The sequence below is a fragment of the Bombina bombina genome, chromosome 9 (assembly GCF_027579735.1).
Source record: "Bombina bombina isolate aBomBom1 chromosome 9, aBomBom1.pri, whole genome shotgun sequence".
NCBI lineage: Eukaryota > Metazoa > Chordata > Amphibia > Anura > Bombinatoridae > Bombina > Bombina bombina.
Window position 1 is genome coordinate 24,256,767 of NC_069507.1, and position 19,503 is coordinate 24,276,269.

The following is a 19,503-nucleotide window of genomic DNA, read 5'->3' on the forward strand; positions in this document are numbered from 1 at the left end:
ATCTTCCATGCAGATAAGGTAGTTTTGCGTACCAAACCTGGGTTTCTTCCTAAGGTGGTATCTAATAAGAATATCAATCAAGAGATTGTTGTTCCGTCACTGTGTCCTAATCCTTCTTCAAAGAAGGAAAGTCTATTACACAATCTTGACGTGGTTCGTGCTTTAAAGTTTTACTTACAAGCTACTAAAGATTTTCGTTAAACATCTGCATTGTTTGTTGTGCACTCTGGACAGAGGAAAGGCCAAAAGGCTTCAGCAACTTTTCTTTCCTTTTGGTTAAGAAGTATAATCCGCTTAGCTTATGAGACTGCTGGCCAGCAGCCTCCTGAAAAAATTACAGCTCATTCCACTAGAGCGGTGGCTTCCACATGGGCTTTTAAAAATGAGGCTTCTGTTGAACAGATTTGTAAGGCGGCGACTTGGTCCTCGCTTCATACTTTTTCTAAATTCTACAAATTTGATACTTTTGCTTCTTCGGAGGCTATTTTTGGGAGAAAGGTCTTACAGGCAGTGGTGCCTTCCGTTTAAGCGCCTGCCTTGTCCCTCCCTTCATCCGTGTCCTATAGCTTTGGTATTGGTATCCCACAAGTAATGGATGAATCTGTGGACTGGATACATCTTACAAGAGAAAACAAAATGTATGCTTACCTGATAAATTTATTTCTCTTGTGGTGTATCCAGTCCACGGCCCGCTCTGTCATTTTAAGGCAGGTGTTTTTTATTTTTAAACTACAGTCACCACTGCACCCTATAGTTTTTTTCTTTCTCTTGCTTGTCTTCGGTCGAATGACTGGAGGTGGCAGTTAGGGGAGGAGCTATATAGACAGCTCTGCTGTGCGTGATCCTCTTGCAGCTTCCTGTTGGGAAGGAGAATATCCCACAAGTAATGGATGAATCCGTGGACTGGATACACCTTACAAGAGAAACAGACTGCAAAAGCAACTGCCAGACAGAGGGCACTCTATATGCAACCTAAGCTGACAGGACCTACACACCTGGGTCTGTTACACATTTTTTTGTGGTTGAATATTTTGGTATTCTATGTTCAGACGCTGTGAGGACTTTGCCATCAGTTGCATTTCAGTGCTTGCAGGATGTTGGAGAGAAGACTTTTTTGTCTCTGTGCCCGGTCTTATCCCGGGTTTCGCTTGGTGTGGGCGTGGCCTATTTTTCTCTGTTTGGGCCCTTTGGGTCTTTGTGAACTGGGCTCACTATTGGAGGTGTTCCTTTTATGGATTAGGGGACCTTTCGGTTTCCTTGGTTCTCCTTTGCCTTGTCCCCTTGGGGGTTTAGGATGGTGTCCCCTTCATTAGTGTGGGGTGAGTGGTGGGGGACCAACTGTTGGGCGACGGTGTCCTGGAGGACTGTTGGCTCAGTCGAGTCGGTTTTGCGGTCTCTAGTTTGGCTTCTGGTCTAGCTGCGAGTCAGTGTCCTTGGGGCCTTTCCTTTAAGATTTTTCTCGGCTTCGGACAAAGCATTTTTTTATTGGGTAGAGGTTCAGGCCTGGTGCCCTCAGTATGGGCCGCCTATTGTACCCTCCCGTCTTAGCATTTAGTGTCCTCTATAGCTTGGGTATTGGTTTCCCAAAAGTAATGAATGCAGCCGTGGACTCTTTCCATTTAAGAAAAAAAACTAAAATTATGATTACCTGATAATTTCCTTTTCTTTTGATGGAAAGAGTCCACAGCTCCCCACCCGTAATTTTATGTGGGGCGTCCTTATTTTTCTTCTGGCACCTTTCACCCTGATATTTCTTCTACTGCTCCTTGTTCCTCAGCAGAATGACTGGGGGATGAGGGGAGTAGGAGGAGTATTTAAGCCTTTGGCTTGGTTGTCTTTCTTTGCCTCCTCCTGGTGGCCAGGTTCTTATTTCCCAAAAGTAATGAATTCTTTCCATCAGAAGAAAAGGAAATTATCAGGTAAGCATAATTTATGTTATTTAGTGGTAGTGATGTGGGAGGCCAGAGGTTTAGGGGTTAATAGCTTTATTTAGTGGCTGCGATTTCGGGGAGTGGCGGAATAGGGGTTAATCGATTTATTATAGTGTGGGCAATGTTGGGTGCGGCAGATTAGGGGTTAATAGATTTATTTAGGTGGCTGCGATATCGGGAGCGGCAGATTAGGGGTTAATAACATTATGTAGGTGGCGGCAGCAGATTAGGGGTCTTTAGACTTGGGGTTTATGTTGGGGTTTAAACGTTATGTTTTTCCCCATAGACATCAATGGGGCTGTGTTACGGAGCTTTTTATTCCGCGATCGCAGGTGTTTTTTCTTACCCGCTCCTTACAGCAGTTAAGAAGCAGAGGTCTTAAAGACGCTGCTCCTTAACTTGTACGCCTCCTCTCAGGCTGCGGTCATCAATCCGCCCAATCTCGTACGATCGAGTTGATTGACATCCCCTGTGGCCGATTCGCTGCAAATCTGCATGGGGCGGCATTGCACAAGCAGTTCACCAGAACTGCTTGTGCAATGATAAATGCAGACAGCGTATGCTGTCGGCATTTATCGATGTCTGGCGGACATGATTCGCTACAGCAGATCATGTCCGCCAGACACTTGATATAACTGCCCCATAGAATTCTACTGTTCCTGATGGTGTTCCCAAAAAAAGAAGCCACACTCACGGTGCACGATTCCATAAACAGAAGATAGATTCAGATAGAACACAATTTCAAACAACTTTATAATTTGCCTTTATTATCAAATGTTCATAATTTTCTTGGTATTCTTTGTTGAAAAGCAGGAAGGTAAGCTAGGGAGTGTGCACGTGTCTGCAGCACTATATGCAGCAGTTTTTCAACAATGTTATACATTAGGAAGAGCACTAGATGGCAGCAGTTATAATAATGTTATACATTAGGAAGAGCACTAGATGGCAGCAGTTATATAATAATGTTATACATTAGGAAGAGCACTAGATGGCAGCAGTTTTATAACAATGCTATACATTAGCAAGAGCACTAGATGGCAGCAGTTTTATAACAATGTTATATATTAGCAAGAGCACTAGATGGCAGCAGTTTTATAACAATGTTATACATTAGCAAGAACACTAGATGGTAGCAGTTTTATAACAATGTTATACATTAGTAAGAGCACTAGATGGCAGCAGTTATATAACAATGTTATACATTAGTAAGAGCACTAGATGGCAGCAGTTTTATAACAATGTTATACATTAGCATGAGCACTAGATGGCAGCACTATATAACAATGTTATACATTAGCAAGAGCACTAGATGGCAGCACTATAAGAATGTTTATACATTAGCAAGAGCACTAGATGGCAGCAGTTTTATAACAATGTTATACATTAGCAGGAGCACTAGATGGCAGCACTATATAACAATGTTATACATTAGCAGGAGCACTAGATGGCAGCACTATAACATTGTTATACATTAGCAGGAGCACTAGATGGCAGCAGTTATATAACAATGTTATACATTAGCAAGAACACTAGATGGCAGCAGTTTTATAATAATCTTATACATTAGCAAGAGCACTAGATGGCAGCAGTTATAATAATGTTATACATTAGAAAGAGCACTAGATGGCAGCAGTTATATAATAATGTTATACATTAGGAAGAGCATAGATGGCAGCAGTTATATAATAATGTTATACATTAGGAAGAGCACTAGATGGCAGCAGTTTTATAACAATGTTATATATTAGCAAGAGCACTAGATGGCAGCAGTTTTATAATAATGTTATACATTAGGAAGAGCACTAGATGGCAGCAGTTATATAATAATGTTATACATTAGGAAGAGCACTAGATGGCAGCAGTTTTATAACAATGTTATACATTAGGAAGAGCACTAGATGGCAGCAGTTTTATAACAATGTTATACATTAGGAAGAGCACTAGATGGCAGCAGTTATATAATAATGTTATACATTAGCAAGAGCACTAGATGGCAGCAGTTATATAACATTGTTATACATTAGCAAGAGCACTAGATGGCAGCAGTTATATAACAATGTTATACATTAGCAAGAGCACTAGATGGCAGCAGTTATATAACAATGTTTATACATTAGGAAGAGCACTAGATGGCAGCAGTTATATAATAATGTTATACATTAGCAAGAGCACTAGATGGCAGCAGTTTTATAACAATGTTATACATTAGGAAGAGCACTAGATGGCAGCAGTTATATAATAATGTTATACATTAGCAGCACTAGATGGCAGCAGTTATATAACATTGTTATACATTAGCAAGAGCACTAGAAAACAGCAGTTATATAATAATGTTATACATTAGCAAGAGCACTAGATGGCAGCAGTTATATAATAATGTTATACATTAGCAAGAGCACTAATTGGCAGCAGTTATATAATAATGTTATACATTAGCAAGAGCACTAATTGGCAGCAGTTATATAATAATGTTATACATTAGGAAGAGCACTAGATGGCAGCAGTTATATAATAATGTTATACATTAGGAAGAGCACTAGATGGCAGCAGTTATATAATAATTTTATACATTAGGACGAGCATTAGATGGCAGCACTATTTCCTGTCATGTAATGTTCCAAATGTTTGCACACTACCTATCTAGATGTCTCTTCATACAAGAATAACATGAGAATGAAGTAAATTTGATAATAGAAATTGTATTCGCTATCTGAATTTTGGGTTTCATGTCCCTTTAAGCCAGCACGAGGTACAACTGCTTGTTTCCTTTCACCTTACACCCTGAACAAACAGGTAGTTTAGCTGTTCCTCACCGGCTTGACTCCCAGGTCAGTTTCCCAGGGTTAGTCAGCAAATTAAAATATATATGTATATGAATATATACTGTATATCTATGTGTTTATATGTGTATATGATATATACTGTATATCTATGTGTTTATATGTGTATATGAATATATACTGTATATCTATGTGTTTATATGTGTATATGAATATATACTGTATATCTATGTGTTTATATGTGTATATGAATATATACTGTATATCTATGTGTTTATATGTGTATATGAATATATACTGTATATCTATGTGTTTATATGTGTATATGAATATTACTATATATCTAGGTGTTTATATGTGTATATGAATATATACTGTATATCTATGTGTTTATATGTGTATATGAATATATACTATATCTAGGTGTTTATATGTGTATATGAATATATACTGTATATCTATGTGTTTATATGTAGGCTGACCATATTGCCGCTTTAAGAAGGAACACATATGAAAATACATATGTCAGGGTTCTTATACAAAACATTTCTTTAAACAGCCCTGAAAACAGCCCTGACATATGTATTTTTCATATGTGTCCCTTTTTAAAGCGGCAATATGGTCAGCCTATTTATATGTGTATATGAATATTTACTGTATATCTATGTGTTTATGTGTACATGAATATATACTGTATATCTATGTGTTTATAGGTGTATATGAATAGATACTGTATATGTAGGTGTTTATATGTGTATATACACACATTACGTTATTAACACATAAACATATATGTATATAGTCATATACATATATATATATTTACTGGAACACACAGTCCCCATAGACTTCAATGTAAAGTGATCCATGTCTTACCACGTTCTGCTAAGCGCAAGTGTAAGGTTTATCATAGCGGCCCGGCCCAGGGTTTTTTCCTCGCCGCTGGGAGATACAGATGCTCTATACAAGGACGAGGCCCACTCCAACTCTTTGGAGGAGGTCCCTTCTGGGTCGGAGTCCATGTCATCTAAACCTCCGGTGGCAGAGGAGCCTGGTTATAGGTTTAGGATGGAGAATTTGCGCTTTCTGCTACGGCAGGTGCTTGCTACTCTGGAGGTTCAGGAGCCTAAGATACCAGAGAAACCTGCGATTTCTAAGCTTGACAAGGTATACGAGGAGTAAGTGATGTTCTTACTCTTGACATGTACTGTCTGTTTGAGTGGAGCCCTTTGGGTCTCCTTCCTTTGTCCCCGGTGTGTTGAATCTCCTTTTAGGGATCTGTATTCTGGGTGATGGTTGATCCCTGTGGGGACTTGTTCGGGTTTCCCTAAACTGGGAAGGCTTAGCACCATTTTTCTTCCCTGTGTCCTCTGCTGGTGTGGAGGTGATGGGGAGACTAGCCCTGCTTGAGGTTTTTTTTTACCTCAAGTTTTCCCTTATGTTGTCCTGAGGCCTTGAGAAGTCTTCATAAGACTTCTAGCCTTGCTCCTTGGAGCGTTGGACTTTAGCCAGGGGTGGTTCCTTCCGTTTGGTCAGGGATTTCGAGTTCTTCTCGCTATCTGGATTCTCTGCATAGGCATCCATATCCCTTGTGTCATTTTTTTTGGCCAGTTAAGGTGTTCAGTTCTTGGATAAGGTTTGCCTGAACTATTAGGAGCCCGGACCTGTTTTTCTCCTGAGACTTCCGGTTCCTGAGGCTTCACTTGGCTCTTTCCTGACCCAGTCTTGGGTTGTTCTGGAATCTTGGATCTCAGGGCCGGTTGGGGCGTTCCACAGTAGTGGGAACTTGGGCTATGTCCTTTCTCCATCTACCTGACCTGGTCATGGTTGGCCAGGTTTTCAGAGTATTATTACTCATTAAGCAGCCTATGTAACCTAGTGGTTAGCTTTGTGACTTTGCACCTCAAGGTTGGTTTGTTCGTACCCAGCTGCTGGCGCTGGAGGTCCATTTTCTGATGCACGTTAGGGTTGCATTCCCTTGGTCAGCTTGCCAGTGTAACCGTGGATTCCCTGCTCTGCAGGCAAATGGATTGACTGTGTCTCAGCTTGGCAAGCTAATTGTAGGGGGGTCCTTTTCTAGGACATCTGTGTTGGGGATTTATCTTCCCATTAGCCGGTGGCCTCGGGCCTTGAGGACAGTCCTTCCGGCCTCATCCCTTTTCTTTAGGGGATATTCTCCTCCCTATGGCGATGGAGTCCTTTCTTGGGACTTCTCCTGAATGGGACGTGGAAAGGGGGTTGTTTCATCCCCCTGGAGTCTTGCTGGCTCCATGAAGGACTTTTTGGGCCTTGTTGAGACAGTGGAACGGCGATCATTCAGATCTATCACAGCTGATATCCCTGGATGCTTGGACTCAGAACTCCCTCTCTTGGTGGATTCGTCCGGAGCAACTTTCCATGGGGACATCCTTCTTGAGACCGTCCTGGGAGATTGTGACCATGGACACCAGTCTGTCAGGTTGGGGAGCTGTTTGGGGTGCCAGGATGGCACAAGGAAAGTTGTCCAGGGAGGCGTCTCTCCTTCCGATCAACATCCTAGAACTACAAGCAATCTACAATGCTCTGAAGGCTTGGCCTTCTCTGGGATCGGTCAGTTTTATCAGATTCCAGACCGACAATATTACCTTGGTGGCTTACATCAACCATCAAAGGGGTACGAGGAGCTCCTCGCAATGAGGGAGGTGTCTCGGATCCTGGAGTGGGCGGAAGTCCCACGACTGCTCGCTCTCAGTGATTAACATTCCGGTGTGGACAACTGCAAAGTGGACTTTCTCTGCAGACAGTCCTTCCATCCGGGGGAATGGTCTCTTCACACTCAAGGTGTTTGCGGAGATTTGTCACAGATGGGGAACGCTGGAGATAGATCTCATGGTGTCTAGACTCAGTTGCAAACTACCTCGATATGGATCGAGGTCCAGGGATCCCAGGCAGAGCTGATAGATGCCTAATTGGTTCCTTGGGGATTCAGCCTTGCTTACATTTTTCCACTTCTACCATGAGTAGTGGCACACATCAAACAGGAGCGGGCCTCGGCTATTCTGATTGCTCTTTCATGGCCACGAAGGACGTGGTTTGTGGATCTGGTGGGGATGTCGTTCTCTCCCCCGTGGAGGTGACCCTATCGCAGGGATCTGCTGTCACAGGGCCCCTTTCAACATCGAAATCTAGATTCTCTGAGGCTGACTGCGTGCAGATTGAACGTCTAGTCTTAGCAAGAGAGGCTTTTTTGAAGTGTGATTGATACTCTAATTCAGGCAAGGAAGCCAGTCAATCGTCGCATCTACCATAAGGTGTGGAGGACTTACTTGTCGTGGTGTGAGAAGCATGGATATCTTGGCATAAGGTGAAGGTATCTAGAATTCTGTCCTTTCTCCAAGATGGTTTGGAGAAGGGTCTTGCCGCTAGTTCCCTTAAAGGGACAGATTTCAGCATTATCAGTTTTGTTGCATAGGAGACTCGCTGAGCTCCTGACATTCAATCTTTTGTTCAGGCTCTGTCTAGAATCAGGCCTGTCTTTAGACAGTTGGCTCCGCATTGGAGCTTAAACTTAGTATTAAGGTTTTGTAGAGCAGTGTTTTTAACCAGTGTGCCGTGAGAGATCCTCAGGTGTGCCATGGCAGACTGACAACAGTGTGTGACTTATTTTTTAAACTTTGCTTGATTTTTACTCCCAGTGCAGGGGTAGTTTGTAGGAGGCATGGCATAACAGCACAATACATACAGTATGTTGTGTGTTTGTGTGTATGTGTATATATATATATATGCTGTATTAGGCTACAATGTGTGATTTTTTTTAAATTTTGGGATGGTGGTGTGCCACAGGATTTTTTAATGTAAAAAGTGTGCCACGGCAAAAAAAGGTTAAAAATCACTGTTGTAGAGGATTCCGTTTGAACCTATGCATTCCATAGACATTAAGATTCTATCCTGGAAGGTTCTGCTCTGTTGGCTATTGCATCGGCACGTAGAGTATCTGAACTAGCTGTCTTGCAATGTGACCCTCCTTATCTGGTGTTTCATGCGGATAAGCCTGTACTTCGCACTGGGTTGGGATTTCTCCCCAAGGTGATGTTTAACCGTAACATCAATCAGGAAATTAGTTGTTCCTTCTTTGTGTCCTAACCCTTCTCTTCAAAGGAGAGGTTACTTCATAACCTGGATGTGGTTCGTGCCTTGAAGTTCTATCTTCAGGCTACAAATTATTTCAGACAGTCTTCATCTCTTTTTGTGGTGTATTCTGGGAGCGCAAGGGGCAAAGGGCCTCTGCTACTTCTTTGTCTTTTTGGTTGAGGAGCTTGATTCACTTGGTTTATGAGACAGCGTTACATAAGCCTCCTCAGAGGATCACGGCTCATTCAACTAGAGCTGTGGCTTTGTCTTGGGCCTTTAAGAATGAGGCCTCTATGGAGCGAATTTGTAAGGCGGCTACCTGGTCCTCCTTACACACTTTTACAAGTTTTACAAATTTGACGTTTTTGCTTCTGCGGAAAGCGGTTTTTGGGAGAAAGGTTTTACAAAGATTACAAAGCAGTAGAGTAGAGTGAATACATTGAGGCAGTGGACACAGTGCAGATCAGGTCCGCAAGACGTCGCTGAACGCTGAATGCGAAGAGCATACGCTCACCGTATTCAGCATTGCACAGCAGCTCACAAGAGCTGCTCGTGCAACGCCGCCCCCTGCAGACTCGGGGCCAATGGGGCCGCCAGCAGGAAGGTGTCAATAACCCTATCGTATCGTACTGAATTGTGGCGAATCCTGTCCGCCTGCTCAGAACAGCGATCTTTAGGACCGACTGCTTCATAACTGCTGTTTCTGGCGAGTCTTCACGGGCCCCCAAGCTCCATACAGATCTTGATAAATGGGCCTCCATATATTCATTGGTTGCATGGTTAAAGGTTTAAAGGGTTAAATGCTATTTCATCTCACAGCTGAATAGCAATGAGTAGATAATCATAATATGTCAAGTTACTTAGGCCAATCTTGCATGAAATATGTGCAAATAGGCAGTAATGTTCTCTCTGGCTAAGTCTTCAAGCGACCAGCAAAGCGATTACCGTTACTGTTTATAGAAGAAAATAGGGCTCCTGCCATATTATATATCACGGGTTTAGACTAGAAATGGGGTCTCTCACGTTTGGAGCTTTGTGAAGATTCGTTTTTATAGATATCAGCAGTGTTATTCTGAATGCTTTAAAGTGACAGAGAAATCTAAATGCATATGAAGAGCGCTATTTAAAGGGACATAACCCCATTTTGTTTCTTTCACGATTCAGCTACAGAATACATTTTTAAACAACTTTCCAGTTTACTGCTATTACCAAATTTGCTTCATTTTCTTGGTATCCTTTGTTGAAGAAGCATCAATTCACTACTTCACTATGGAAGGAGAATTTAATCAAAAGTAAACTGCTCTAAGGAAACAGAGATCTTTTCATCATTATGTCCCTTTAAAGGGACGTAAAACAAGTTGAGATAGAGACAAAATATATAATATGTACTTTTAATTACTTTACCTGCAAATTTATACTGCAGTGCCTCGCCATTAACCCTTTCTTTTACGTTTCTGAATTGTACAACTCTAACTCCCCCCACACATTTCCTTCTAAGACTGTATATCTATTGTTGTTTTGGTAGAATGCAAAAGTGAATAGGGATTATCTGCTGGAGCATGCCTAGAAGCTGTGAACTCAGTTTAAATACAATGCCTGTGTCTAAACTTTGATAAGGGGGGGTGGAGTTAGCTGCTACAGGCAGCATAGCTATGTAACTCATTTAGCTTATTTTTGAAAAATATTTTAATATACTTGCAGCAATTTTTAGACAATTTTATTTTTGCAAACTATTTTTAATTAATTAGCCCTTTTAGGATATGCACCAATCTCAACCTGTTATTATGTCCCTACTTTGGAAGTTTTGGGTTTCCAGTCACCTGCTTAAAGGGACAGTCAAGTAAAAAAAAAAATCATGATTTAAATAGGGCATGTAATGTTAAACAACTTTCCAATTTAATGTTATCACCAATTTTGCTTTGTTCTCTTGGTATTCTTAGTTGAAAGCTAAACCTGGAGGTTCATATGCTAATTTCTTAGACCTTGAAGGCCACCTTTAATCTGAAAGCATTTTGACAATTTTTCACACTCGACGGCATTAGTTCATGTGTTTCATATAGATAACTTTGAGCTCATGCATGTAAAGTCCTAGGAGTGAGCACTGATTGACTAAAATGGAAGTCTGTCAAAAGAATAAGAATAAGGGGGCAGCTTGCAGAGGCTTAGATACAAGGCAATTACAGAGGTAAAAACGTGTATTATTATAACTGTGTTGGTTATGAAAAACTATCTTTTTAAACAACACAATTCTGGTGTTTACTGTCCTTTAAAGAGATAGTAAATACCTTGATATTTTAAATAAGTACTTTAGTTATGCATAGTGATACAAGTTTACAAAATTCTTTCATAATTTATTTTCCCTCTTTTCCTGTTATTTAGCTCTGTCTTAAAGTGTAGTTTTTTAAGTCTCAGTATTCAAATCACACACTGCAGACTTCTCAATGCCAACCTGCTACATATATGTCCTAATTGGCTTCAGCAGATAACAACTGCAAAAAAGATCCCGTTATACTAAGATAATGTCTGTGGCTAGCCTTATTGTCTGCAAACTCAAGCTCTGAGGCAAATGGGTGTGGAGATTGGCTATTAACTTATTAGACTTGGTTGATAAATTATTCTATAGCAAGACAACAGAAATGTCTTCTAATTACAGGGTGTTTACTGTCCCTTTAATTGTGTCTTATTTGTTATTAGCACCTTCACACAGTGCATTTTTGGTACCCGGCATTTCTGCCTTCAGACTTAGAAGCCTCGCATAATCTCACGTCAGGTGTATTTAATTGTAGTCCATTTAAACAGACGTCTTTATCATGCACTATATACACTTTTTGTCTAGCAGAACACTCTCATTTTTGTTGATTACAGATACAAAAAACAATTATCTCTTTTTTCCTCCAAAACTATATTTTATCTCAGGTTTGCCCTAGAGAAGATAAGAGGGAAAAAGAAACTAATTTAGGAACATTGTGCCCTGTACAAGATATCTGATAAAATGTTTATAGAGTCAGCAAAATTCTATTTATTCCCCATGTGTATATGTCAAACTTGTAGCATTTCCTAAATTGTATTCGTTAGCTGGCGTTGCAGTCTTCATTAGTATAAAAAGTGTCAGATCATTGTCCCTTGTGTTATACAGAAATCTTAACTATATCAGATGTATTTACAATAAAGTGCAACAGTTTCCTGCAACATACAAACAATAACTATTGCTGTAGTTAGTCAGATCTTGTCATGATTTGCATTACGTACTTTAGTAAGTGCTTAACCCCCATAAAGGGGGTTAATGAAATAATAACACTAAAGAAACGCTAGAAAAATTATGTATATTAAGCAAAGCTTAGCCTGAGAATAATATGCAGATGTATTTATTTCAGAATAGTAACTGGATAGTAAAATAATCAAATTGAAATCTGTTTTGTTTTGTAGATGGTGTTCACACCCTGACACTGCGCTCTCATGTTGCTGAACACTGACCTACACGGACACGTATGTATTTTACATAGAACCTATTACTTGTTTCTTATGCACTTTCCATGGAGATCATCTGTACTGCTATATCTGTATGTGCTGGGACATTTTCTAGGAACTTCCAAGATAAAATGCTAACAGTTTATTGTGCATAAGTGGACTACCACCCCCATATATAGCAATGTAGCAATATAATAAAATCACAATCAACAAAGAAATGTTATTTGCTTTATATACTGTGTATATATATATATATATATTTATGTAATTGGCAAGAGTCCATGAGCTAGTGTGTATGGGATATCCTATCCTACCAGGAGGAGCAAAGTTTCCCAAACCTCAAAATGCCTATAATACACCTTCACCACACCCACATTCAGTTTTACAAAACTTTGCCTCCTATGGAGGGTGGTGAAGTAAGTTTGTGCTAAGATTTTCTACGTTGATATGCGCTTCTCAGCATTTTTGAATCCCGATTCCTTCAGAGTACAGTGAATGTCAGAGGGATGTGAAGGGAGTATTCACTTATTGAATTCTATGGTTTTCCTTGCGGGAAATCTTTTCATAGGTTCTCTGTTATCGGTTGTAGAGATTCATCTCCTATCCCTTTTCAGATCGACGATATACTCTCATATTCCATTACTCTACTGATAACTGTGTTTCAGTAATGGTTTGGCTGTCTGCTATATGTGGATGGGTGTCTTTCGGTAAGTATGTTTTCATTACTTAAGACACTTTCAGCTATGGTTTGGCACTTTATGTATTAATGTAAAGTTTTAAATATATGTATTGTACTTATATTTGCCATGAGTCAGGTTTATGTATATTTCCTTTTGCAGACTGTCAGTTTCAAAATTGGGAAAACATATTTAGGAAGTTCTTTTTTCTTACCTGGGGTATAGTCTTTTCTTCACAATCGACTGTTTTCATTTATCTTCGCGGGCAAAATTAGGCTCACGAGGCCGCAAAATGCTAATATTTATTGCGTCATTCTTGGCGCAATAATTTTTTGGGCATGAAGGTACGTTCGGTGACGCAAATTTGCCATTTCCGGCGTCTTAGTTGACGCCAGGTTGTGTCTGCCATGACGCGAGTTGCGTCATTTCCGGATGTTGTTAGCACCAAAAAAATAATAATTTTGCGTTGCACGTCATACTTGGCGCCAAATTATTTATTTATTTATTTAAACCCCACTTCCTATATGCCTCTTGCCTTTTTCTATGCTCAGAGGGCTATGCTGTTTGCATTTGTTTCCCATTCCTGAAACTGCCATATAAGGAAATTGATAATTTTGATTTATATGTTGTTTTTTCTCTTACATTTGCAAGATGTCTCAATCTGATCCTGTCTCAGAAACCACTGTTGGATTCCTGCTGCCTGATAACAGTTCTACCAAAGATAAATGTATCTGTTGTAAGTTAGCAGATATTATATCTCCAGTGGTAGTATGTAACAGTTGTCATGATAAGCTTTTACATGCAGAGAATGTATCCATCAGTACTACTACAATGCCTGTTGTTCCTTCAACATCTAATGTACATGATATCTCTGTGAATATAAAAGATTTTATTGCTGATGAGATTCAGAAAGCTTTGTCTGCTATTCTGCCTTCTAATAAACGTAAAAGGTCTTTTAAAACTTCTCATAAAGTTGATGAAATTTCAAATGGCCGACAACATACTGATTTATCCTCCTCTGATGAGGATCTATCTGATTCAGAAGATCCTACCTCAGATATTGATACTGACAAATCTACTTATCTCTTTAAGATGGAGTATATTCGTTCCTTGTTTAAAGAGGTGTTGATTACTTTGGATATTGAGGAAACTAGTCCTCTTGATATTAAACCTAGTAAAAGTTTAAATTCTGTTTATAAATCTCCTGTGGTTACTCCAGAGGTTTTTCCAGTTCCTGATGCTATTTCTGATATGATTTCAAAGGAACGGAATAGGCCTGGTACTTTTTTTATTCCTTCTGCTAGGTTTAAAAAGTAGTATCCTTTGCCAGCAATTAGATTGGAGTTTTGGGAAAAAATCCCCAAAGTTGATGGGGTTATCTGTACTCTTGCCAAACGTAATACTATCCCTATGGAAGATAGTACTTCCTTTAAGGATCCTTTAGATAGGAAACTTGAATCTTTTCTAAGGAAAGCATTTTTAACTCAGGATAAAAGATCTAAGGGTAAATCTAAAGCTTCTAATCATTTTCGTTCTTTTCGACAGAATAAGGAAGAGAAAGCCAATCCTTCCCCCAAAGAACCTGGTTCCAATTGGAAACCCTCTTCAAGTTGGAATAAATCCAAGCCTTTTTAGAAACGAAAGCCAGCCCCCAAGTCTGCATGAAGGTGCGGCCTTCATTCCAGCTCAGCTGGTGGGGGGCAGATTAATATTTTTCCAATACATTTGGGCAGATTCTGTCTAAAATCAATGGATTCAGAGCATTGTCTCTCAAGAGTATCGAATAGGATTCAGAGTAAGACCTCCTGTGAGAAGATTTTTTCTCTCTCGCATTCCAGCAAATCCAGTGAAGGCTCAGGCTTTTCTGAAGTGTGTTTCAGATCTAGAGCTTTCAGGGGTAATTATACCAGTTCCATTTCAGGAACAGGGTCTGGGGTTTTATTCAAATCTATTCATTGTCCCAAAGAAAGAAAATTAATTCAGGCCAGTTCTGGATCTGAAAATTTTGAACCGTTTTGTAAGAGTGCCAACTTTCAAAATGGTGACTATAAGGACTATTCTGCCTTTTGTTCAGCAAGGTCATTATATGTCCACGATAGACTTTCCTATTCATCCAGACCACTATCGGTTTCTGAGATTCTCTATTCTAGACAAGTATTACCAATTTGTTGCAATTCCATTTGGCCTAGCGACAGCTCCAAGAATTTTTTTAAAAGTTCTCGGTGCCCTACTCTCTGTAATCAGATTACAGGGTATTGCAGTGTTTCCTTATTTAGATGATATCTTGGTACTAGCTCAGTCTTTACATTTTGCAGAATCTCACACGAATCAACTAGTGTTGTTTCTTCAAAGACATGGTTGGAGGATCAATTTACCAAAAAGTTCCTTGTTTCCTCAGACAAGGGTCACCTTTTTAGGTTTCCAGATAGATTCAGTGTCCATGACTCTAACAGAAAAGAGACAAATGAAATTGGTTTCAGCCTTTCAGAACCTTCAGTCTCAATCATTCCCTTCAGTGGCTATGTGCATGGAGGTTTTAGGTCTCATGACTGCAGCATCGGACGCGATCCCCTTTGCTTGTTTTCATATGAGACCTCTCCAGCTTTGTATGCTGAATCAATGGTGCAGGGATTATACAAAGATATCACAATTAATATCCTTAAATCCCAATGTTTAACTTTCTCTGACTTGGTGGTTAAATCACCATGTATAATTCAAGGAGCCTCTTTTGTTTGTCCAACCTGGACTTTAATCACAGATGCAAGTCTTTCAGGTTGGGGAGCTGTATGGGGATCAGTGACAGCACAAGGGGTTTGGAAATCTCAAGAGGCGAGGTTACCAATCAATATTTTAGAACTCCGTGCTATTTTCAGAGCTCTTCAGGTTTGGCCTCTGTTGAAGAGAGAACCATTCATTTGTTTTCAGACAGACAATATCACAACTGTGGCATATGTCTATCATCAGGGTGGGACTCGCAGTCCCCTAGCTATGAAAGAAGTATCTTGGATACTTTCTTGGGCGGAATCCAGCTCTTGTCTAATTTCTGCGGTACATTTCCCAGGTGTAGACAATTGGGAAGCGGATTATCTCTGCCGTCAGACATTACATCCGGGGGAGTGGTCTCTCCATCCAGATGTGTTTTTTCCGATTGTTCAGATGTGGGGTCTTCCAGAAATAGATCTGATGGCTTCCCATCTAAACAAGAAACTTCCCAGGTACCTGTCCAGGTTCAGGGATCCTCAGGCGGAGTCGGTGGATGCGTTAGCAGTTCTTGGTTTTACCAACCTGCTTATATCTTCCCGCCTCTAGTTCTTCTTCCAAGAGTGATCTCCAAGATCCTCATGGAACAATCGTTTGTGTTTCTGGTAGCACCAGCATGGCCTCACAGGTTCTGGTATGCATACCTTGTCTGGATGTCCAGTTGTCAACCTTGGCCACTTCCTTTAAGACCAGACCTTCTGTCTCAAGGACCGTTTTTTCCATCAGGATCTCAAATAATTGAATTTGAAGGTATGGAAATTGAACGCTTAATGCTTAGTCATAGAGGTTTCTCTGACTCAGTGATTGATACTATGTTACAGGCTCGTAAATCTGTTTCTAGCAAAATTTATTATCGAGTTTGGAAGACTTATATTTCATTGTGTTCTTCTCAAAAATTCTTCTGGTATTCTTTTAGAATTCCTAGAATTTTACAGTTTCTTCAGGATGGTTTGGATAAAGGTTTGTCTGCAAGTTCCTTGAAGGGACACATCTCTGCTCTTTCTGTTTTATTTCACAGAAAGATTGCTAAGCTTCCTGATATTCACTGTTTTGTTAAGGCTTTTGTCCGTATCAAGCCTGTCATTAAATCAATCCCTCCTCTTTGGAGTTTTAATTTGGATTTGAAAGCTTTACAGGCTCCTCCTTTTGAGCCTATGCATTCTTTGGATATTAAACTACTTTCTTGGAAAGTGTTGTTCCTTTTGGCTATCTCTTCTGCTAGAAGAGTTTCTGAATTATCTGCTCTTTCTTGTGAGTCACCTTTTCTGATTTTTCATCAAGATAAGGCAGTTTTGCGGACTTCATTTACATTTTTAACTAAAGTTGTGAATTCTAACAACATTAATAGGGAAATTGTTGTCCCCTCTTTGTATCCTAAACCTAAGAATTATTTGGAGAGATCCTTACATTCTCTGGATGTTGTAAGAGCTTTGAAATATTATGTTGAAGCTACTAAAGATTTCAGAAAGACTTCTAGCCTATTTGTTGTCTTTTCTGGTTCTAGGAAAGGTCAGAAAGCTTCTGCCATTTCCTTGGCATTCTGGTTAAAGCTTTTGATTCATCAGGCTTATTTGGAGTCGGGTCAGGCCCTGCCTCAGAGAATCACAGCTCATTCTACTAGATCAGTTTCCACTTTGTGGGCTTTTAAGAATAAAGCTTCAGTTGATCAGATTTGCAAAGTAGCAACTTGGTCTTCTTTGCATACATTTACTAAATTCTACCGTTTTGATGTATTTGCTTCTTCAGAAGTCGTTTTTGATAGAAAAGTTCTTCAGGCCGCTGTTTCTGTTTGATTCCTCTGCTTATGTTTTTTTTCTTTTCAATTATGAGAAAAACTTATTTTTCTGGTTGTGGATTTAATTTTCTCAGCGGAAAATGGCTGTTTTTATTTTATCCCTTCCTCTCTAGTGACTCTTCTGTGGAGTACAACATCTTGGGTATTACTATCCCATATGTCACTAGCTCATGGACTCTTGCAAATTACATGAAAGAAAACATAATTTATGTAAGAAATTACCTGATAATTTCATTTCTTTCATATTGGCAAGAGTCCATGAGACCCACCCTTTTATGGTGGTTATGTTTTTTGTATAAAGCACAATTATTTTTACAGTTCCTTTTTTGATGCTTTTATCTCCTTTTTCTCTTGTAAGATGTATCAAGTCCACAGATTCATCCTTACTTGTGGGATATTCTCCTCCCCTACAGGAAGTGGCAAAGAGAGCACCCACAGCAGAGCTGCCTATATAGCTCCCCCCTTAGCTCCACCCCCCAGTCATTCTCTTTGTCTACTCTAAGTAACTAGGAAGTGCAGAGTGAGTGTGGTGACAAAAATGTTAGTTTTTTATTTCTCAAGCAAAAGTTTGTTATTTTAAATGGTGCCGGTGTGTACTATTTACTCTTTGGCAGAAAAGAGATGAAGATTTCTGCAAGGAGGATTATGATTTTAGCACTTTGTAACTAAGATCCACTGCTGTTCTCACAAGGGCTGAAGAGTACAGGAAAACGTCAGTTGGGGGAAAGGTTTGCATGCTAAGCTGCATATGAGGTATGTTCAGTCTATGTTTTTCTAGACAGACTGTGTTTATTCTAGAAAAGGCTTGGGAAAGGGTAAGCTGTATTCAGACACTTGGATAGGAATTTCAGCTTGCTTGAAGGGCTCATTTGTTGGTGATGGTGACACTGTTAGGAAAAAACGTTTTTGTTTGTTCAGTAAATGATGCAATTATAACGTTTTTTGAAGGGACTAAAGGGGTCATTGTGGCTTGTGTTAGGGTTTTTTAACCCACATGGTTAATTAAGAGACACTCAGGTGTTTTTCTAATAGGCCTCAAAACATCGAGTGAGGTGGGAGGGGCCTATTTTCGTGCCTCAGTTGCGCAGTTTCTTTTCCTTAGAGTCATCCAACTGCTTCTCTAGAGGTTTTCCCCACAAATCGTTCTGAAGGGCAGGTAGGCGCCACAGCAGAGCTGTGGCAAGGTGCTGAAAGTCTTTTTTACCGGTTTTGACGTTTTTTCAATCCGGTTTTGCCATTAAGGGGTTAATTGTTTATTTGCATAGTTGTGCAAAGTTACTAAGGCTGTAAGATACTACTGTAAAAATTTTGTTAAGTTTACTGCTTTTTTACACTGTTTTGCAGAACTTGTGCAGCTTTTTTTCTCTTAAAGGCACAGTACCGTTTTATTTCTAAGTGTTATTTACTTTGATTACAGTGTTTTCCAAGCTTGCTTGTTACATTACTAGCCTGTTTAACATGTCTGATACCAAGGAAAATCCTTGTTCAATATGTTTGGAAGCCATTGTGGAACCCCCTCTTAGAATGTGTCCCAAATGTACTGATATGTCTATAAATTATAAAGAACATATATAAGCACTTAAAAATAGAGCAATAGATGATTCTCAGTCGGAAGTAAATGAGGGTTCGCCATCTAGCTCTCCCCAAGTGTCACAACCAGTAACGCCCGCACAAGTGACGCCAAGTACCTCTAGTGCGTCACATTCATTTACTTTACAAGACATGGCCACAGTTATGAATACAACCCTCACTGAGGTTTTATCCAAACTGCCTAGTTTACAAGGAAAGCGGGTCAGCTCTGGGTTAAGGAAAAATGCTGAGCTGTCTCACGCTTTAGTAGCCGTATCTGATATGCCCTCACAATGATCTGAAGGGGCGAGGGATTTGATATCTGAGGGAGAAATTTCTGATTCAGGAAAGACGCTTCCTCAGACAGATTCTGATATGACGGCCTTTAAATTTAAGCTTGAACACCTCCGCTT

At 39.9% G+C, this 19,503-nt stretch overlaps 1 protein-coding gene across 1 annotated transcript in view; it reads left to right on the forward strand.

Annotated features, from left to right (window-relative positions):
• The window catches only part of PSD (pleckstrin and Sec7 domain containing), a 325,502-nt gene that overhangs the window by 93,384 nt on the left and 212,615 nt on the right, over positions 1-19,503 (forward strand). The window contains 2 exon segments of the mRNA XM_053692857.1: positions 12,248-12,267; positions 12,269-12,307. Coding sequence (XP_053548832.1) covers positions 12,248-12,267; positions 12,269-12,307 — 59 coding nt within the window.